Below are 23902 nucleotides of genomic sequence, written 5' to 3' on the forward strand. Positions count from 1 at the left end.
TGTTCCATGTCTGTGTGTGTCGTTAATCGACACACACAGAAATGGAACAAAAAATGGCAGCCCCCATAGGGAAGAAAAAGTGTAAAAATAAGAAACAGTAAAACACAAACACACAAATGAAAATAAACGTTTTTATTAAAGCACTAACATCTTTAACATATAAAAAAATTATTTGTGATGACACTGTTCCTTTAAACATTTAATTATTCGTTTTTCAATTAAACTCATGGATGGTTTTGTGTCTTAGGGCTCTATGGATCATTGTAATCAATCTCAGACACCTGTGATAATTAGTTTTCCAGGTGTGCCCAATCAAAGGAAAACTACTTAAGAAGGACGTTCCACATTATTAAGCAGGCCACAGGTTTCAAGCAATATGGGAAAGAAAAAGGATCTCTCTGCTGCCAAAAAGCGTGAAATAGTGCAATACCTTGGACAAGGTATGAAAACATTCGATATTTCAAGAAAACTTAGGCGTGATCATCGTACTGTGAAAAGATTTGTGGCTGATTCAGAGCACAGACGGGTTCGTTCAGATAAAGGCATAATGAGGAAGGTTTCTGCCAGACAAATTAATAGGATTAGGAGAGCAGCTGCTAAAATGCCATTGCAAAGTATCAAACAGGTATTTGAAGCCGCTGGTGCCTCTGGAGTTGCAAGTGTGCATAAAGCTATTATTCGGCCACCCCTAAACAATGCTCACAAGCAGAAACGATTGCAGTGGGCTCAGAAATTACATGAAGACTAATTTTCAAACCGTGTTGTTTACTGATGAGTGCCGTGCAACCCTGGATGGTCCAGATAGATGGAGTAGTGGATGGTTGGTGAATGGCCACCATGTCCCAACAATTCTGCGACGTCAGCAAGGAGGTGGCGAAGTCATGTTTTGGGCTGGAATCATGGGGAGAGAGCTGGTAGGCCCCTTTAGGGTCCCTGACGGTGTGTAAATTACCTCTGCAAAGTACGTAGAGTTTATGACTGACCACTTTCTTCCGTGGTACAAAAAGAAGAACTGTGCCTTCCGTAGCAAAATTATCTTCATGCATGACAATGCACCATCTCATGCTGCAAAGAATACCTCTGTGTTATTGGCTGCTATTGGCATAAAAGGAGAGAAACTCATGGTGTGGCCCCCATGTTCCCCTGACCTCAACCCTATTGAGAACCTTTGGAGCATCCTCAAGCAAAATATCTATGAGGGTGGGAGGCAGTTCACATCAAAACAGAAGCTCTGGGATGGGAGGCTATTCTGAAATCCTGCAAAGATATTCAAGCAGAAACTGTCCAAATACTCACAAATTCAACGGATGCAAGAATTGTGAAGGTGATATCAAAGAAGGGGTCCTATGTTAACATGTAACTTTGCCTGTTAAGTTTTTTTTGATTGAAAGAGATTTTGATTTCTGTAAATATGACCTCCTGATGCTGCAAATTCAACAAATTACCATTTTAGTTATCTTTACAACCTTTAAAATGTTTTGATCTCTGTTGTGCATAGAAATTTGAAACAGTGCATTTTGAGGTTTTTTTTACTTCTGGTTACATTTATTATACTCACAAACTGTCTGATTATTTATTTTAAAATCTATGAACAGAAAGTGAATAGGGAACTGCTGAAGATGATACAACAGTGTGAAAATAATATTGGTGTGCACTGTAAAAATTTACAACCTTTAAAATGTTTTGATCTCTGTTGTGCAAAATAATTTGAACAGTGCATTTTTAGTTTTTTACTTCTAAAAAAAATCCTGTTATCATTAGGAGATTTGTTCAATAAAATTTGCATTATACTCCAACGGTTGATGGCTTGAAGATTATACTGAGGCTGGGTTCACACGACCTATTTTCAGGCGTAAACGAGGCGTATTATGCCTTGTTTTACGTCTGAAAATACGGCTCCAATACGTCGGCAAACATCTGCCCATTCATTTGAATGGGTTTGCCGACGTACTGTGCCGACGACCTGTAATTTACGCGTCGTCGTTTGACAGCTGTCAAAAGACGACGCGTAAATTTACAGCCTCGTCAAAAGAAGTGCAGGACACTTCTTGGGACGTTTTTGGAGCCCTTTTCTCATAGACTCTATTGAAAACAGCTCCAAAAACGGCCGAAAAAACGGCACGAAAACGCCGCGAAAACGGCGCGAAAAACGCTGCGAAAAACGTGAGTTGCTCAAAAAACGTCTGAAAATCAGGTGCTGTTTTCCCTTGAAAACAGCTCCGTATTTTGAGACGTTTTTGGCTCAGCGTGTGAACATACCCTGACTGTCATTTGCCTCGACTATTTAGGAAAATCAGCGAAAAATAACATTTGCATAATAATTTAGAACGCGGTGTATAATCTAACTTTTTTTTACACCTTTCTTTAGTTCCCCTAGGGGACCTGTACAAGCGATTGTTAGATCGTTATTTTTGAAGGCTCCTGCTAAGCTCTCTTAGCAGAGGCAGACAGAAGGCAGTCCTGGGGGCCTTCATTAGGCCCCTGGGCTGCCATGACAACCATTGGCGCCCACTCAATCGCATTGCGGGGGGAGTTGGGCTGTCGGAGGGGGCCGACCCCTCCTAACGGTTTAATGCCTGCGGTCGCTATTGACCACGGCATGGGGTTTTCTCATGAGAGACATTTATGACACATCCACAGAATATATGTCATAAATGCGTGTCCCTCCTCTGGGACTCAAACATGTCTCTAGAATGGGGCACACTAAACCATGTTCTACCTTTTTGTGCTCATGCTGCCTCCCGGCCACTTGCTGAGCTACGCTGTTTTCGTAACTCCCATAGTAGTGAATGGCAGTTACTGAAGGAACGTAGCATGCGAGCTACGCTGTTTCCATAACTACCGTTCAGTTCTATGGGAGTTACGGAAACAGCATAGCTCAGCAAATTACGCTGTTTCCGTAAATCCAGGCAATGTGATCAGGAAGTGGCTGGGAGGCAGCGTATCGAGGACCTTATTCACAGCTTGGAATTTTCCATCGGAAGTCATGTCCTGGGATGAGGAATATTAAAAGAGTAGTTTTGCACTATGCAACTACTACTGGCTGTGATTTCTGCGCTAATACACTGACATGTTTATGGTTATTGACATTTGGACATTTTTTGCTAACATTGCAACTATAGCTATTATTTTTTGGTATGCTTGTCCGCTTTGTCTGGACAGTTTTGTATGGCTAGTTTCAACTTATTGTAAATATTGCCTGATTGGGCTGACTCATCATATTAGGTATTTTCTTATGTGCAGTACTCATACGATTTCTTTTATAAGATATATTCAGTTAATCGTGTTGTCCCGATTAATCACCTAGCTTAAAGTGTTTATCCGAAAGTTTTCAAATATTTCAGGAGGTCAGGGAAGGGTATAAAACAAACTAACAGATACTCACTCATTTTAATGGCCCCCTGGTTAAGCGCTGACACAATGTTCACCACCGCTCTGGTCCCGGAAAATCCTGCACTGGTCACGTGCCATTCATAAGTCACGTGAAGCTGCAGCCAATCAATGGCCTCGGCGGTGATGCTGGAATTAGCATCACGTGACCACTGAGGCCAGCGATTGGCTGCAGCGGCACGTGATCGCTGTGGGATTTTCCAGGAGCGGCGGTAAACAGCACTGGACCAGGGGGAGGGCATTTCAAAGTTACTTGTTAGTTTATTATTTCATATCCTCTCCTGTCCTCCTGCAGAATTTGAAAACTCGTGGATAACCGCTTTAACCTTTCTTTATTGTGTCTGAGGAGCTTTTTTTTTTTTATTGGAACCCATTGTATGAGTTTAGATCATTATGTTGGTAACATAATCATTTAATAAAGCTTTATTGCTATATATTTGGGTGCATATGCCTTTTTAGTTGTCAATTTTTAGTTGAAATGAAGGTAACAATGTAATTTTATTGAGGAATCTATGTAGGTTTTTAAGGCTATTAGGCCCAGTCTATGTTACAGCCACGGCCATGGACCGTCGGGATTACTCACCCCTCGACGGCCACAGCTGTGGACTCTTGAGCGCTGGTCCCCATCTCCTCCCCAAGAGACGCCAGCTGTATCCCGTACGGTGCGTGCGCACGCTTTAGCTCCAGTTGCAATGGACAATGTCATAGACCTCCCCCCCTCAGCAGGATGCAATACTGTCTGGGTGATGGTGGTGGACCGGTTTGCGAAGATAACACACTTTATCCTGCTGACCGGACTACTTTATGCTCCTCGACTGGCAAATCTCTTTATTCAGCACATCTTCCGCTTGCATAGCTTGCCCCTTCACATTGTGTCCGATCGGGGGGTTCAAAATACCTCAAAATTCTGGAGAGCCCTCTGTAAACTCCTGGATGTGAGATTGGACTTTTACTCAGCCTATCACCCCCAGTCCAATGGTGAAGTCAAGAGGATTAACCAGATCATGGAGAATTATCTCCGTCACTTCATCTCATCTACAGATTCTTCCATGGGCCGAGTTCTCGTATAACAAACACACCAGAGAGTCAACTGCTACCACACCGTTGTTCGTTGTCTAGGGAAGACATGCATGAATCCCTCTTCCTGTGGCGTCTACATCTCAGGAACCTGCAGCAGACTCTGCATTTGGGGACTTTCTGCAAATCTGGCAAAAGATCCGTTCCTCTATTCTGCTGGCAGTCGATCACATGAAGCGAAAGGCGGATACAAGAAGAAGAGAGCCGCCTCAGTATCTTCTGTCTGTCCTCGGGGAATATCCGTCTGAAGGTGCCTTCATACAACTTTGCTCCCAGGTTCCTCGGACCTTTTGAGATCCTGCATCAAATTAACCCAGTCTCTTATAAGCTTTGGCTGCCACCTATTCTCAAAATCCCCAACTCCTTTTATGTGTCCCTCCTAAAGCCTGTGGTCCTTCTACACTTAAACTCCTTGCCCTGCAGTTGCTCCCAGCGGTTCTACTGATGTGTTTGAGGTAAAGGAGATCCTGGACTTCAAGAGAGTAGGATGAAGGACTTTTTATTTGGTGGATTGGAAGGGGTTTGGTCCAGAGGAGAGGTCCCGGGAGCCAGAAGAGAACTTCAATGCCCCTACCCTTGATAAGAAGTTCCTCTCTCGCTCTGGTCCCAAGAAGAGGGGCGTAGGAGTGGGATACTGTTACATCCACGGCCGCAGACAGTCGAGATTACTCGCTCTTCAACAGCCGCAGCCATGGACTTGTAAGCGCTGGTCCCCATCTCCTCCCCAAGAGACGCCAGCACTCACTTCCACTCCGCTGTGTCCCGCAGTACGCGCTCATGTAAATTATCAGTAATTAGCCCATGATCACCCTGGACTATAAGAAGGGCTCTGCCCTTTTACATCTTGCCTGAGCATTGTTTGTATTCCTCTGTTAGTCTTGCAAATGGTCCCATAGTCCTATCCTGTTCCCTGTGTTCCCGTGTCCTGCTACCCGTATCCTATATCCCGTTCTGTACTTGTTCTTGTGCCATTTTTAGTGTAAAGTCGCCTTGTGCTGTGTTACACCACTATATATATTGACTTGGTACACTGTAGTTTGGCCAGCTGCCATCCCGCTACAGCGGGACGGACCAGTGGGTCCACACATCCACAGATCGTGACAGCCTAGAAATTTATGGCATATCTAGAGGATGTCTAAATGGTGTGGGTGGACATCTAGTCGGAGATGTGGTCGTAGCTCTATTCATTCAATTTGAGAGTTAAGGAAACCCACATTCTCCAGATAGGTGAGTATTCTAGAGGTTAGACCAGCACCTATCAGATATTTATGACATATCCTGTGGCTGTCATGAATATCTGAGATGGGAATACCCCTTTAATAGGTCATATAAATGTCAGACCTGCAGGCTTGTTAGGCTTCAAACGGCCGTGTCAACCCATCAGCACACTGTATACTATTACAGTGTGGTACAGGAAAGGGTTAATAAACTCAGATTAAACTAAATATTATACAAACAACCGATTTTATATATATTTTTTTTTAATGGGCTCTGTGTGTCCTGTGCTTTACTTGCGGTGGCACTGCAGGAAAATTAAATACTAAGGCCGGATTCAGACGAGTGTTGCAACCCTCGGACGTGAAAAACGACAGTTTTTCAGGTCCGAGATGCACCCGTGCTCTGTGATGCGGAACGAGTTATCACGTATCCCCCATAGACTATCTTCTCACGGAAACTTCACAAGTTCTGTTCAAACAGCGGCCATGTGAACGGCCCCTTTGCATTATATAGGTCCGTGTGATGGCCGTTGTTTCAATTCGTTCGTATGAATAAGGTCTTACTGACAAGTTTCCCCACAGATTAAGGGGTGATGACTGGGTGTCCCAGCAGGGGTACACTTTGTGATCTGCTTATTGTCAAGGGACCTTCCTAACAAGTAGGGATTGTCAAAAATGGACAACCCGTTTTATGATCCATCCCTGACATTGGTGGGAAAAAAAATGCCTCAAAAGATACCTTTTTTGAATCTAGCCTTGAATACTTTAACAGTCTTTTATCTGGAGAATGACATGTCACAGCCAGCATCAGGTCAATTCCGAGCTGCAAATGTTATGCACAGTATTATGGCTCCGTATAACCTCCACGTTTTATACCTGTTATGGTGTCTTTCCTAGATGTATGTTCTCCTTTATAAGTAGCATTTGATCCAGCTGATTCATAGTCCACTTTTTTTTCCTTCAGGCCGATGACTTCCCGAGGGGATGCAGGGGCACTTGCTTTAACAGAAAAAAGGACACATATAAGAATACTATGTGTTTATACTATATCAATTCTGCATAGATTGGGTCAATTGCATGATAAAATGTTAGTTATTCATTGCAACAAAGAACAAGCTTAGGCTATGTTCACACGCTTAACAAAAAACGGCTGAAAATACGGAGCTGTTTTCAAGGGAAAACAGCCTCTGAGTTTCAGAAGTTTTTTAAGCGACTTGCGTTTTTTGCTGCGTTTTTTTACGGCTGTTTTTAGAGCTGTTTTCCTAACGAGTCAAAGGAAAACAGCTCCAAAAATGGCTCAAGAAGTGACATGCACTTCTTTTTATGAGGCGTTATTTTACACGGCCGTTTTAAAAAACGGCCACGTAAAAAACGCCCTGTGGGAACGGAACACCATTTTTCCCATTGAAATCAATGGGCAGATGTTTGGAGGCATTTGATGCCCCTGTGTCCAGGTCAAATTTTGCATTTCTGATATGCGCTTTTTTAAACAATAATATCTTTGCAACCGCTTTGAATATCACAACTATTTTTACTTTGTTTTTTTTTTACAAGACTTATGAAGCTTTCATTTTCTAGATTAGTTTAATTAATTCCATGTTTTTCATATTTATTATGAGCAGACAAATGACTAAAAATGTGAAAACCCCCCATTTTTTATATATATTTCTCTATATTATATGTATGTACGTGTTTGTGTGTGTGTGTGTGTGTGTGTGTGTGTGTATATATATATATATATATATATATATACGTATGTATGTATGTATGTATGTATGTGTGTATATATATATGTATATATATATATATATATTCTAGTCCTTCTCAATGAATTAGAATATCAACAAAAAGTTAATTTATTTCAGTAATTCAATTCAAAAAGTGAAACTCATATATTATATAGATTCATTACACTTCAGAATGATCTATTTCTAGCATTTTTATTTTAACCCCTTAATGACCAGCCTATTTTAAACCTTAATGACCAACCTATTTTTTACATTTTTCCATCGTCGCATTCCAAAACGGCCACTTAAAAAACGCTCCGTGGGAACGGAACGCCGTTTTTCCCATTGAAGTCAACGGGCAGATGTTTGGAGGCGTTCAGGCCCGAATTTTTAGCCGTTTTTTGGGACGTTTATGGCCCTGAAAAACGGCTGAAAATAGGTAGTGTGAACATACCTTAAAGAGGCTCTGTCACCACATTATAAGTGCCCTATGTCCTATATAAGGAGATCGGCGCTATAATGTAGGTGACAGCAGTGCTTTTTATTTTAAAAAACGATCTGTTTTCACCACTTTATTATTGATTTTAGATTTATGCTAATGAGTTGCTTAATGCCCAACTGGGCGTGTTTTTACTTTAGACCAAATGGGCGTTGTACAGAGGAGTGTATGACGCTGACCAATCAGCATCATGCACTCCTCTCCATTCATTTACTCAGCGCATAGGGATCCTGCTAGATCCTTATGTGCTGTTTTATACTAACACATTAACAATACTGAAGTGTTTAGACAGTGAATAGACATTCCAGGGGATGTCTATTCACAATCTGTGCACTTCGTTACTCTGTCTGTGGTAGTTACAGCAGAGGAAGCGTAATCTCGCGAGATTACGCAGTAAATGACAGGTTACAACGAGATTACGCGTCCTCTGCTGTAACTACCACAGACAGAGTAATGAAGTGCAGAGATTGTGAATAGACATCCCGTGGAATGTCTATTCACTGTCTAAACACTTCAGTATCGTTAATGTGTTAGTATAAGACAGCACATAAGGATCTAGCAGGATCCCTATGCGCTGAGTAAATGAATGGAGAGGAGTGCATGACGCTGATTGGTCAGCGTCATACAGTCCTCTGTACAACGCACACTTGGCCTAAAGTAAAAACACGCCCAGTTGGGCATTAAGCAACTCATTAGCATAAATCTAAAATCGCTAATAAAGTGGTGAAAACAGATAGTTTTTTTAAATAAAAAGCACTGCTGTCACCTACATTATAGCACCCATCTCCTTATGTAGGAGATAGGGCACTTATAATGTGGTGACAGAGCCTCTTTAAGGGAAATGAATATAGAGCTCCATAGAATATAAAATGTATGTCTAACCCTTTCATGACCAAGGGTCTTTGATGCCCCTGTGTCATTGGTCAAATTACAATTTCTGATATGCGCAACAATAATATCTTTGCAACCGCTTTGAATATCACAACTATTTTTACTTTGGGGTTTTTCCAAGGCTTATGAGGCTTTAATTTTCTAATTAGTTTAATTAATTCCATGTTTTTCATTTTTATTATAAGGAGAAAAATCACTAAAAATGGGAAAAATACCCCAACTTTTTTGTAATTTTTCATATACATTTCTCTATATTATATGTATGTGTGTGTGTGTGTGTGTGTATATATATATATATATATATATATATATATATATATATATATTTATATATATATATATGTATGTATGTATATATATATATATATACATATATATATATATATATATATATATATATATATATATATATATATATATATATATATATATACATACAGTGAAGGAAATAAGTATTTGATCCCTTGCTGATTTTGTAAGTTTGCCCACTGTCAAAGACATGAACAGTCTAGAATTTTTAGGCTAGGTTAATTTTACCAGTGAGAGATAGATTATATTTAAAAAAAAAAACAGAAAATCACATAGTCAAAATTATATATATTTATTTGCATTGTGCACAGAGAAATAAGTATTTGATCCCTTTGGCAAACAAGACTTAATACTTGGTGGCAAAACTCTTGTTGGCAAGCACAGCAGTCAGATGTTTTTTGTAGTTGATGATGAGGTTTGCACACATGTTAGATGGAATTTTGACCCACTCCTCTTTGCAGATCATCTGTAAATCATTAAGATTTCGAGGCTGTCGCTTGGCAACTCGGATCTTCAGCTCCCTCCATAAGTTTTCGATGGGATTAAGGTCTGGAGACTGGCTAGGCCACTCCATGACCTCCATATTAATACATGCAGATTTCGCAGCAGTTTTGCCTCAATCAGCAGCTGCGATTAAGTGACGAAACCCCTCCCGTCATGTCTTTACAGGAGTTATGCCTACGCCATCAGCACTGGGTGTCAGCTGTAATATAGAGATGACACGCCACTGCAAAGACTGGGGTCATATATATATCTGATCCTGGCTGTTTACCCCTTAGATACTGGGGTGAAAAGTGAACATGGCAACTTAGTAGTTAGGAAGAGTAAGGGGCCACCCCACTGGCAAATCCTCAATGGCTACCTTTCAGTAACACTGACCGGCATAATACATTGCAATATAGGAGTATTGCAATATATTATGTAAGCAATCAAAGGATTGCAAGTTAATGTCCAGTAGAGGGACTAAAAAAAAAAAGTTAACGTTTATTGAAAAAAACGTAAAAAAAATTACACACCCCTTTATAAAATAAATACATTCAGTATTTATTTATGTCCCAATTATAACGACCCATGGAATAAAATTAACATATTATTTAGACAGCATGGTGAAAGACATAAAAAAAAACAATAGTTGAATTACTGTCAAAATAAAAACAAAATTCAGTTGGACGTGAAATAGGCTAGAGCATACCTAGGTATGCTCTAGCAGGCATGGTCACGGTACAGACCTGGCGACCTTTGTTAAGCCCCTGTCTGCCAATGTACGATCAGAGGGTCTGGCAAATGAAATGCTGGGGCAGCGGTCAATATTCAAAGGGAGTCTCCTTCCTGTGGCAGAACTGCGATTACTACCGATTGTTGTGCTAAAGAGGTTAAACAGCTGGAATCAGAGTTATTACCGATTCCATTACCACAGGAGAGTAGCTGTCAATTACTATCTGATACATGTACATGGGTATGCGGTAATACACTGCTCCCCTGACATACATGTATGTGTGGATGGAGTAAAGGGTTACTGAAGACTTTCATTATCACCTTGAAATGATCGCAACAAAAGTAGAAATTGTGACAAGAGTTGTTTTAATCATTACAATACAGTGCCCCTTGGTGTTTTTCCTGCTTGGTTGCCTTACAACCTTGAATTAAAAGAGATTTTTTGGGGGGTTTGTACCATTTGATTTAAACAACAAGCCTACGAAAATGCTAAATATGTTTTACTGTGACACAAACAATAATTATGACAGAAATGTGCATAAGTATTCACCCCCTGAAAGTAAAAACTTTGTGAAGCTACTTATTGCAGAAATTACGGATGCAAGTCTCTTGGGGAATGTCTCTATTAGCTTAGCACATCTAGACCCTGGGAATTTTGACCATTCTTCCAGACAAAACATCTCCAACTCCTTCAAGTTACATGGGTTGCGTTGGTGTACAGCAATCTTCAAGTCATGCCACACATTCTCAAATGGATTGAGGTCTGGGCGACATTTAAATGTTTCCCCTTAAACCCCTTCAGTGTAGCTTTAGCAGTATGTTTAGGGTCATTGTTCTGCTAGAAGTTGAACCTCCGTCCTAGTCTCCAATCTCTGGCAGACTGAAACTGGTTTCCCTCAAGAATTTCCCTTTATTTACTGCCATACATTCAAACCTGAGCGATTTTACAGTCCCTGACGATGAAAAGCATCCCAGAGCATGAAGCTGCCACCACCATTCTTCACTGTGGGAATAATGTTCTTGGGGTGATGGGAAGTGTTGGGTTTGCGCCACACACATCGTTTCTCCCATGATGGCCAAAAAGTATAATTTTACTCTAAGGGTATGTTTATACAGTAAACAAAAAACGGCCTTAAAATACAGAGCTGTTTTCAAGGGAAAATAGCCTCTGATTTTCAGCCATTTTTTAAGCATCAAGCGTTTTTTAAGCGTTTTTTTAGCGTTTTTTTCCGGCCCTTTTTGGAGCTGTTTTTCTATTGAGACAATGATCAACGGCTCCAAAAACGGCTCATGAAGTGACATGCACTTTTTAAAAACCGCCACGTAAAAAAATGCCCTGTCGGCAGATCTTTGCAGGCCTCCATATTTTTAGCCGTTTTTCGGCATTTACAAACCAGATCTTTGGAGCTTCTTTCAAGTTATTGTTGATGTCTCCGTTGAATCTCTGATAAATGCCCTGAGTTTTGGTGGGCGTCCTTCTCTTCTCGGGATTGTAGCTGTGCCATATTTTTTCCATTTTATTATAATAGTTTAATTATAATAGTTTAATGCTGCTCCGTGGGATGTTAAAAGTTTTGGATCTCCTTTTTTTTTTTTTATAACCCAACCCTTATTTATAATTCTCTGCAACTTTGTCTGTGACTTGTTTGGAGAGCTCCTTGGTCTTCATGTTGCGTGCTTAATGGTGTTGCAGATTCAGGGGCCTTTCACAACAGGTGTAGTTATACTGACGTCATGAGACAGATCATGTGACACTTTGATTGCACATAGGGGACCTTATTTAATCAATTATGTGACTTCTGAAGTTCATTTTTTGACCAGACCTTATTTATGGTTTCCATACCAAAGGGGGTTAAAGAAGCTCTGAAACCACATTATAAGTGCCCTATCGCTTACATAATGTGATAGGCGCTGTAATGTAGATCACAGCAGTAGTTTTTATTTAGAAAAACTATCAATTTTGAGAGTTATGACCTATTTGAGATTTATGCTAATGTCTTTGTAAAGAGCGTTGTAAAGAGAAGTGTATGACGCTGACCAATCAGCGTCATACACTTCTCTCCACTCATGTACTCACACACAGCGTGATCTCGCGAGATCACGCTTGCTGTCACTTACTCACACATTAACGTTACTGAAGTGTCTTGAGAGTGAATAGACATCGCTTCCAGCCAGGACGCGATGTCTATTCACAATCCCGACACTTCGGTAACGTTTGTGTGGGACTTAATGACAGCAAGCGCTGATCACGCTTGCTGTCATTAAGTCCCACACAAACGTTACAGAAGTGTCGGGATTGTGAATAGACATCGCGTCCTGGCTGGAAGCAATGTCTATTCACTTTCAAGACACTTCAGTAACATTGATGTGTGAGTAAGTGACAGCACATGTGCTGAGTATATGAATGGAGAGAAGTGTATGACGCTGATTGGTCAGCGTCATATACTTCTCTTTACAATGCCCACTTGGTCAAAAAGTAAAAACACGCCCAGTTGTCTATTAAGAAAGTATAACGGTTCTCACCGGTTTGTTTGTGAATCCTCTGTGTCGTCTGAGAGATGGTGCTTGGAACCCAGGGCAACGCTTGGCACAGCTGGTTTAGAGGCGGTCAGATGGTGAGGCGAGAGGTCAGGACAGGCAGCAGACGTCGTAACGGGTATGGATAGCAATAGGTCAAGGCAGGCGGCAGGCAAGGATAGTCAAGTTCAGGCAGAGGTCACAACGGGAAATCCAGACAAAGGCAGAAGGGACGGAAACAGAGAACCAGGGTACAGGGAAGCTCACGGGAACTTGGTTGAACAAGCATGGATTAGAGGAAGGAGGATCCTTAAATAGGAAGTCTTTGAATTAAGGCGCGCTGGCCCTTTAAGAAAGGACGAGTCAGCGCGTGCGCCCTCTAGTGGCTGCAGCCGCACATCGAGGATGACAGCCGTGGATAGAGGTAAGGGATGCACTTACCTGACGCCGCCCAGGGCCAGCAGAGCGTCCGGATCTGGTGAGTGGAGCTCGGGATGAGAATGAGGGAATGGAGGGCGCAGGAACTGGAGCAGAGGCCGTGGGGAAGGCGGGGAACGGCGCGGCAGATGTTACAGAAAGTCATTAGCATAAGTCTCAAATAGGTCATAACTTGGTCAAAATTGATCGTAAATAAAAACCACTGCTGTGATCTACCTTACAGCGCCGATCACATTATGTAAGAGATAGGGCACTTATAATTTTGGTGACAGATACTCTTTAATACATATGTGCTCACAACATATCAATTTATAGAAATTCTTTTATTTTATTTTACTTTAAACAAGGTATTTTTTTTGTTCCACTGTAACAATGTGGACTATTTTGTAGGTCGAATACATAAAAGCAGGGGTTGTAATGCTACAAAACAGGAAAAACACCAAGGGGGGGGGGGGGGGATAATTTTAGAAAGGCACTATATAATGAACTCAAGAAGTTTACTTTTTACAGATTACAGTAACAACAAAATTAAGTCCAAAAACTAAACAAAATAAATAACTAAAACTAAATAAGAAAAATACTAAATAGATTCAAATAAATGCTGTTAAATATGTTACAATTAGAGAAACACAATTGATAAATCTTATTTTTTATGCAATTTTAATGAAAATAACAGACTTACCTGATCTGTTATTAGGAGACATGCGAACTGGAGAAATAGAGGGAGTTCTTGATGAAGAATAAGGTCTTTGCCTGTCTCTTTCAATTGTCGATGATGATGCTACAAAGTGGTACTGAGACCATCCATCCTATGGACAATCAAAAAAAAAAAAATCACAAGTCAATGTTTTTTGACCAAATTGTTCACTAAACATCTAAAATGCACAAAAACATATTTCAGCAATTCTTCCCTTAATCTACTGGTTTCCTATGATCTGATTTTGTCTCATATTGCAATTAATACTGAGAAATATATTAAAAAAATCTTCTATATGTGTTTCAGGAGATCAGCCATTTCCACCTCCTTCTCCTCACAATCTTATGTCTGGCTGTATGACAACTGGCTGTAGCAGGAGCTTCCCTCTTTGCCCTTTCTTTATGGGACACACATATCATTAACCACGCCACCAAAGCCATTCACCAGCCGAAATTGAAAGAGTTTCAGCATGAAATTAACCCGTGTTTTCTGCAGAATCTCTACAAGAGTGTTTGTTTTAGTAATTTGCAAAAAAACCTGCAGACTGACAAATAGTATAAGCAATTTTAATTTTTGTTTCCTGTTCGTATTCATTTCTAGGTTGTGTTCCTTTAAAGAGACCAAGTACTGTAAGGAAACTCGTTTAATGAAAAGGATTCATAAAAAAAAATAGTTTTTTCATAGTAAAAAATCACTTATAATAATACGAATATAGTATGTTTACTGTAAGGAGAGTACAAATGTATAAGATTTTTGTTTCATTATTAACACCATTAATTCTTTAAAGGTTAGCTCTTTCCCAAAATCTTTGTATATAATTTTTTTTTGCTTGTCCTGATTTCAGAGATGAAAAGTATTTGATCTTAGATCATGTTTAAAGACATGCATCTGATCTAAAAACGTGAATTTGTAAATTTTTTATTTCAAAATGCTTATTTTTTTAAAATAAGCATAAAAATACAAATGTATAACGAAATAATTGTAATATAAAGTTTACAGTGAAACACATAATTATGATTAAGAAACAATGCAAATAAATTAAACAGATATCATACATGGAGATACTGTTAAACAATTAATATATGGACCTGGTCTCAAGTGGCACCAAAATTCCAAATGCTTATTTTGGAGATTAGGAATGCCATGGCAAATGAGCAAAGCAAAAGATCCCATGAGAGATCTCCAGGTTTGCAGTTACGTCAAGACAACCTGACTGAACCAAGACAAAGGTACAAGGGGGGAAAGGGAAGTTAAAAAAAAAGTAGGGGAGGGAACTCAAGGCGAGCAGACAGGTAGGAGGACATGACTGGTTATTACTTTAGGGCCAGGGCAATATCGAATAGTGATAAGTGCGGATGGCATACTCAATACGTTGCTAAATCCAAAGAAATGTATCATGTGTATCTAACAAAATTCAAGAATCCATCCTCCCTTAACTTCACGTAATCGGATATTTCTCTTTTTCCATGAGTGAGCAATAGTCTGTTTAGTAACAAGGAAGAGAAATGTAAGAGGGCGAAACTGTAGGGGGGGGGGGGGTGAGAGCTGGATCCTCATAGCATATGAGACCAAATTAGGTTTCTCGGCATAGAATAATATTAAATAAAAACCACATGTATAATACCATAGAATTTAGACCAGAATTTCAGGGGCATGACCACCAAGTGCAGAGCATGTTACCAGGGTCGGCACAGCTCCTAAGCAAGAAAAGGGGTATTTCCGTGCATATGCTTACCGGTATCAATTACCATCTCAAAAGGACCTTTTAGGTCGATTCCAATGAAGTAATGTTAATTGAGCATTTGGATACCACATATCTTCCCAGTCCGAGGGGGTCTGTGTTCAATGACGGATCTCTCTCCCAAGCACGTACATATGCATGATGTGTATGATGTTGAGATTTGTTTAGGAGAGAGTATGGAAGTGTAATCAGAGATGTGGGTTATAGTAATAAAAATGAGTTCATAGAAGGTAAAAATGTTTAAGTCTTCCTCACAGCGTACATAGGTGTGTTTCAGTCGAAAACAACAAAAGATCTCTGAGTTTGGTATGCCATGAGACGTAGGTAACTCTGGAAAAATTACAATTCGTAGGACTGTCAAAAGGGAATGTAACTTAAGAAATCCATTGGTGTGCCACCACTGAAATGCTGAGAGGGGAGTTGGACCTGGTAGAAAGCTGGGGTTTTCCCGTATATGAGTGAGGGGCATGTGGGTTGAGATAAGCTTACTTGAATAGTTAATAGAGTCCATTACAGAAAGTGAATGCCACATGTCTGACTGATTAAAGAGGGACGAGATGGGGGGGGACGACGACAGCGAAATCAGAGAGTGTATTGGTATTGGGTCCATGTTCAGTATTTCTAAGAGAACCAAGAGAGATGATGAGGAGGTAGTATGTAAGTTGAGCTACTACAGCCGCTTGGCAATATTTTTCAATAATAGGTACCTCAAAACCGCCCTTAAACCTATGTGCATGCAAAGTGTGTTTTGTATCCATATAGTATATGCCATAAAGGTCTTGATAAGCACAGGTCCCAGAAGTGGTACCCGACCTATCTGGCGAATCAAACCGCCTGGTGAGGCAGCCGCCACATCCAGATGAAGAATAAATGGAGAGGTGGCCAGCTGTTTCCATTCACTTCTGTAGGAACCAGTCTGGCAAGAAAACAATATTTAGAGGCCACAGTATAAGGATAAGATCAGCTGTAACAAGTCAAAATTGACTCCTATTCCGGACCCTAACCCATGCCCATACAGTAAATATGGCACATGTATTGGTTATCCTTATATACAACAGAAGTAGAAAATGTGTGAAATTATTTCCACTGGCCCATAGTGTATGAAAAAATATGTGGATATGCCATACAAGTCTGAAATGGAAATACCCCTTTAATTATTATATGGACACCTGGAAGGGCCTATAGTAGAATGAGCCTGTTTCTAACCACATAAAAAAAGATTTGTTGTTTCAGTCAAAATTACTAACTCTAGAAATGTAAACCCCCAAAGTATTCTTCCAGGGGTGCAAAGTTACTTTTCTTTTATGTAAAGAAATATAAAAGTATTACTCCATTTTGGCTGCTGGATCTGAGCTCGGGATGTGCAACCTTTACATCAGTCTTGCATCTGTGCTGATTTATTGATGGTTTGATAAAAAAAAAATTGGAAAAACTCAAATAAATATAGTTTGAAAAGATAAATATACATAAAATTTTAGTATGTTAATAGAGCTTATTAAGCAGCTAAATAGGAATATGAAGATAAGCAGCTGCCAGACACATCTAGCTCCGCTTAACTCTTGGATGAACAAATGATCAGGTATCTTAAAGGAAGGGTATCGTGAAAAAAAATGTTTTTACATCAATTTGCTTTTAGTGTTTTATTAAAACATTTTTTATTTATTTGTGTGTTTGTGTTTTACTTTTTTTTTTCTAACTTTTTCTTCACTATGGGGCTACCATTTTTTTTTTCATCACTGTATGTGTCGATTAACGACACATACAGAGATGGAATACGGCACCTACATCCCCATAGAGAATGCGAACGGGAGCCGTTCCATTCACTATGGTGTACGCCGTCTGTGTGGGAACGGCGCATGCGCCGCTCCCACACAGTCCAAATGGAAGGTCTTCGGCCGAGCGACATCCGGCGCCATTTTCTTGTGGACCGGAAGCCGCGACCGGACAGTAAGATGACTACTTCCGGTCGCGGCTTCCGGACATGTGTTCTGAAGCAAGCACTAGGAGCGGAGGGAGCAGACGGAGCGGACAGACCGGAGGGAGCGGCGGCGGCAGGAGCAGGTAAGTTATGTTTGTGTATGTTCGTGTTTTAGTGTGTGATTACCACTGTATGTAAACCTACTACACTGTGTATTCGCTCAAAAAATGGCGGCACACAGTGTAGGAGGTTTGAACATTCAATCCCCTCCTTTCTCCTGGCACTAGCCAGGGTAAGGGAGGGGGGGATTCTGTGAGCTCACTAGAGCGAGTGTGTTTACACCAAATTTGCAGCATAAAGCAATGTGGTTGCTTTACCACATGCCAATGCTGCAATTTTGGGAATTGCTCCCTCTAGTGACCAGCACAGGTAAATGTTATAAATTTGAATCTAATTTATAATATTTCCTGACTTGTGAAAAAATTAAAATTTTTTTAACGATGTCTAATCATGTATACACTAACTGTTTAACTAAAAAAAAAAAAAATTCTAACGACACATTCTGTAAAGGATCTGCCAGACACAACTTCTGTGTCGACGCCCATAGGTAATCAGTCTGCACCTGCTTCTATGTCTGTGAGACTGACTCCATCTTCCACCACCCAGGATGGCAGGCTTAGGAGTGGGAGATCCTATCACAGCCTGGCCAGACGGAGCTAGCTCCCGCCCTCTGTCTATTTATACCTGCCTTTCCTGTTCCTCCTTTGATTGTGATTCTTCTCTGTTGGTTTCCTGGCTCTGCTGCAGCTTTTTGAACTACTGATCCTCTGCTTGTGATTGACCTTGGCTTTACTGACCACTCTTCTGATCTGCGTTTTTTGTACCTCGCTCATCTCCTGGTTTGACTCGGCTCATTCACTTCGCTTGTTGCTCACGGTGTCCCCGTGGGCAGCTTCCCCATTTCCCTGGCTTCTTTGTACCCTTGTCTGTTTGTCTGTCGTGCACCTATTGAGTGTAGGGACCGTCGCCCAGTTGTACCCCGTCGCCTAGGGCGGGTCGTTGCAAGTAGGCAGGGACTGAGTGGCGGGTAGATTAGGGCTCACTTGTCTGTTTCCTTACCCCGACATTACACATTCCCTTTAAAATATAACATGCTAATCCTTGTTTCCCTAAACACAAACACCGTCTGTCTTCATACATATTAGATTCTTGTTAGATCCTGTTAGCTTTGATATTTTGTATTGAAGAGGGACCAACACTAAATTGGCCACCAACCTTGATTGGTCCCTGGTTTCACACTTTCCCTTGTTTTGAAGTATGAAGGTCTCTGTACAGCGGCTTACTTGAATAAAAGTTATTGTGTGCAGCAGTTATAGCAGTGGCAGCATTATTTTTCAAACAATTTTGATAATGGTGAAAATATTAGGTACCATGGAGAATCAACTTTGCAATCGAGGACATGCTGACTGAAGAATATTTATTATAAACTTTCTTTAACTTTATGAGCAATGAGGAAAGTTAATTTCAACCAGACCATAAACAATATGGTCAGTGGATCAAGAGAATCGATGCATATCTGTTTTTCCTTTTTTAACGCTATCCATTATATGCACTGGAAACAAGTTTGATTTGGACAAATTGTGTTTGCAATAAGAAAACTCCTAAGCAGAGTATTAAGAAGTTACAAGGAGTGTAAGAGACAATATCACATCATCGGCATACAGCCCGATGACGGGTTTTATCACCTATTTTCACCATTAGATGATTGGGGATGGTCTCAGTTTTTTTTATTTTTAGGAAATACATAGTCAGGGAAAAAATAAGGGGGTGAGAGTGGGCACCCTTCAAGAGTACTGTTAGTTATTCCAAAGGATTTGAATATAAAAGCAGAGGCTGGTACTGAAGTGAAAGGAGCAAATTAAAGGCCCATAATGACTTGCAATATGTTGCCCTGAAAACGAATTTTTTTATTTTTTAACAATTATCTTTATTGATTTGCTTACATTTTCAACCAATACAATTATTTTCCAATAGAGCCCTAAAAACCATATTTAAGCAAAACTTCCCCAATGCACACCCTATCAAATACTTTTTCAGCATCTAGCAACTTAAGATCAATATTTAGTAAAAAATGGGTTGAAAATTCGTAGGAGCGTCAGGCGGTTTCCTCGATTTAAGTAGAGTATTAATAGTAGCCGATAGTAATGTGGCTGGAATGTGACCAGAGGACAAAAAATAGTAAAAATATTTATTTAAATACTTTTTTTAAATGTTGGATTGTATTCAGAAATGTAGCCATCCAGACATAGAGTGAGAGATAGGGTTGATCAAAACATTCAAAATGCCTTGGTATATTTTGGGTAGGGCAATCAAATCCAAAAATGAGACAATCAAGGAAAGATAAAGTTGTGCAGTGGTGGTGTCATTTTTAAAATTATACAATTATACATTTCTAATCTGCAAAGGATTCTGCTATCTTTAGGGGACGCGTGTCTATAGAGCCAGTGGCAGAACTACTGCTATAGCAGCCATAACGGCTGCTATGGGGCCCGCGGCATTAGGGGGCCTGTGCTGCCCGGCCCATAACATTCATGAGCCAGGCGGCACGTGCCCTCTCATGCCTGGTGGCGTTGCTAGCACTGGGCATTTGGGGCCGCGTGCCACTGCCACATTCAATTGTATCTACCTCATAAGGATGCAGATACAATTGAATACTATTGTGGAGCAGGGAGCTAACTCCCTGCTCTGCCATTCAGTAGGCTATAGGCCACGTTAGACCTGCAGCCTATAAGGCGCAAGGGTCCTGTCTTGCGTCTCATAGACTGCTGAAGAAGCTGTGGAGAAGCTCCGTTCGTCGTGAGTAAATTTTACAAGGGGAGCTGTGTGGCACTATCTACAAGGGGGATATGTGGCACTATCTACAAGAGGGCTGTGTGGCACGATCTACAAAGGAGGGCTGTGTGGCACTATCTACAAGAGGGGGTCTGGGGCACTGTCTACAGGGAGCACTGTGGTACCTTCTACAAGGGGGTTTGCGTGTGTGTGTGTGTGTGGCACTATCTACAAGAGGACTGTGAGATCATTATTAATGGGATCTCATAAAATGGGGGGGGTAGATGATCTACAACTTCGTGGCCTAGCTGTATTTTTACATTGAACACAGAACTGATAAATGTTCATTGTCGACAGGGCGGCGTTTATGGGGTGCGTTGGTTGCGGGGGAGGGGTTCCCAGTCAAAAATTTGCTATAGGGCCCAGTCTTTCCTAGTTACGCCCCTGTATGGACCCATTGGACAGTCGCAGAGACTCAATTTTAGAGGTCACTGTTCTACGATTGAGCTTTCTTGCTAGAAGAGTTCCTGTTTTGTCTCCTATATGGTAATACTAGGCATTGGTACACTTTAATGCATACTCATATTTGTATAACAGAAACAACCTCAATTGATGTCTCATTGAGGAGTTCTCGATAGAAGAGGCTGAAGGTTTAACTCTATGCTAGAATGGCTAATAAATCATATATTTGCTTTTCTCTCCGCCTTTAATTTTGGAAGCTGTTTGGATGAATTCACCCCTCATGAAACCTTTATGTGCACACTACAACATAGAAATAGGTATGAAGTCAGTGTAATTAGTGTAGAAATATTATTTTACGGTTTTAAAGGAAGGGGATTAATTTCCATACGGGGGCTATGGTTAGGGAGATTTACACAATTTCAAAGCCAATTTCAGACCTTATACAGTAATATGGCCACTATCATTTTGTGATATCTTGTGAGACCAGGAAGTAGTCGATTTTGGAGTGCGACATATGCACCTGGAAGAGAAAGATGAAATTAAGCTCTCCTGTGTGTTAAAACCTCCAGATATCATGCAAATTAGTGTCTTTTAGTAGCCCAAATAGAAGATTGGTTCTTTCATGGCAAGCAGAACTGCGACAATCTATTTCTGCATTCATAGGGGAATTAAAATCGCCACCTAATAATATAGCATCTTGCGCCTTGTTCTTATGATTTTTTAACCCATTGGCGAAATGCGACGTAACTGTATGTGTCAGCCATCAAGCGGGCTCACAGGCTGATCAGCAGGTGTCAGCTGTAACACAGAGCCAACACCTTACTGCAATGGCCAGGATGGGAGATAACTCAGATCACGGACGCTTAACCACTTAGATGCTGCGTTCAATAGTGCCACAGTATCTAAGTGTTAAAAAGAGGGGGACAGCCCATCGTTCCCCCAGCGACGCGATCATGGGTTGCCAATGGTTGTCATAGCAGCCTGGGGCCCTAATGAAGGCCCCCAGGTCTGCCAGCTTTGTGCTCCTATTAAGTCCTGCAAGAGGCAGGGCATATGAGTTGGTAAAAAACCCAATATACTTAAAAAAATGAATAAAAGTATTGTGCAAGCCATCCAAGTTAAAAGTAAAAAAACAACAACTTTTTCTACCTAATGTAAAGAAATAAGAATTAAAGGGGTTTTCCCATGAAGGGCATTTATGACATATCCACAGGACCCAGCACCTATCTCTAGAACGGGCCCCATAAACTCCTGGCTTTTTGTGCTCACGCTGCCTGCCAGCCACTTCCTGATTACATAGTCGGGAGTTATGAAAACAGCGTAGCTCGCTGAACTACGCTGTTTCCGTAACTCCTATAGTAGTGAATGGCAGTTACGGAAGCAATGTAGCATGCGAGCTAGCTGTTTCCGTAAATACTATTCAGTTCTATGGGGCTTACAGAAACAGCGTAGCTTAGCGAGCTACGCTTTTTTCCCCCCTCATGGTCGGAAATCAGCTATAACACAAATATGTAGAACGGGATTTAGGGGCCCCGTTCTAGAGATAGGTGTGGGTCCCAGAGATGGGACCTGCATCTATCTGACATTTATGACCTATACTGTGGATAGGTCATAAATGTCCCACGAGGGAAAACCCTTTAACAAAATTGGTATTGCCTTGTTTGTAAAGTCCAAACTATTCTTATACAATGTTTTTTTTTCTTTTGCGTTTAATCCCTTCCCGCCACAGCCCTTTTTCAGATTTTCATTATCGTTTTTCTCCTTCCCACCTGCCAAAAGCCATAACGTCTTTATTTTTCCGTCAATAATATACTATGAGGGCTTGATTTTTGCGAGATGAGTTGTCGTTTTTCATAGCACCATTTATTTTGCCTTATAATGTACTAGGAAACGAGAAAAAAAATATTTGTGGGGTAGAAAATGAAAAAAACAGCGACTCCTCCATGGTTTTTTGCGCGCCGTTTTTACGGAATTCACTGTGCAATTAAAATAACATGTTAACTTTATTCTGTGGGTCAATACGATGACGCCGATACCAAATATATATAGTTTTTTCTATATTTTACTACTTTTACAAGTAAAAACCTAAGTGTAAAAAAGAAAATTTATTTTGTGTCGCCAAATTCCGAGAGCCACAACTTTTTTATTTTTCCGTAGATTTAAGTGGTATGAGGGCTTTTTTTTGTGGGATAAGCTGTAGTTTTTAATAATACTACTTTGGTGTACATGCGACGGTTTGATCACTTTTTATTTAATTTTTTGTGGGAGATGAGGTGACCAAAAAAAGAGATTCTGGCGTTTACAATTTTTTTTTTTACGACGTTCATCGTGCGGGTTAAATAATGATATATTGTAATAGTTCAGACTTTTACGGACGCGGCGATACCAATTATGTTTATTTATTTTATTACTATGCTCTAGGGGGAAATGGGAAAAGGGGGGTATTTTGAACTTTTAATATATATATTTTTTTTTTACACCAAAAAAAACCCCTTTATTTAACTCATTTTTACTTTTTTTTTATTAGTCCCCCTAGGGGACTTCAACCAGCGATCGTTAGATCGCTTGCACGATATACTGCAATACTAATGTATTGCAGTATATCGTGATATGGCGGACCTGGGGGCCTTTATTAGGCCCCCAGGCAGCCATAAGAACCATCGCCCCCCCGCGATTTCGTTGCGCGGGGCGCGATGAGCTGTTAGAGTGGGTCGCCCCCCTCTTTCTAACGTTTTAAAAGCTGCGGTCGGTATTTAACGGGAAGGGGTTAATTGCGTTTTTATAGTCACCTTAGCTGCCCAATAAAATTTAATAAAAAAAAGTGATCAAAAAGTTGCATGTATCGAAAAATGGTACTAATAGAAATTACAGAGCACCCTATAAAAACAAGCCCTCACACTGCTAAATCGATGGAAAAACACAAAAGGGAAGGCACTCAGAAAATGGCAACGCAAATTTTTTTTTTCTGACAA

The 23902-nt window shown here is 40.6% G+C and overlaps 1 protein-coding gene across 4 annotated transcripts in view; it reads right to left on the reverse strand.

Moving 5' to 3' along the window:
• CTNND2 (catenin delta 2) overlaps positions 1-23902 on the reverse strand; it is a 794124-nt gene that overhangs the window by 27865 nt on the left and 742357 nt on the right. For 3 of the 4 annotated variants that reach the window (XM_075826902.1, XM_075826899.1, XM_075826900.1), the window contains 2 exons: positions 13963-14089; positions 6561-6683 (listed from right to left, as the gene is read on the reverse strand). In XM_075826902.1, coding sequence (XP_075683017.1) covers positions 6561-6683; positions 13963-14089 — 250 coding nt within the window. The remainder of the gene's footprint in view (positions 1-6560; positions 6684-13962; positions 14090-23902) is intronic. The other variant, XM_075826901.1, reaches the window with a different exon arrangement.

Source organism: Rhinoderma darwinii, chromosome 5 (assembly GCF_050947455.1).
Source record: "Rhinoderma darwinii isolate aRhiDar2 chromosome 5, aRhiDar2.hap1, whole genome shotgun sequence".
Taxonomy (NCBI): Eukaryota; Metazoa; Chordata; class Amphibia; order Anura; family Rhinodermatidae; genus Rhinoderma; species Rhinoderma darwinii.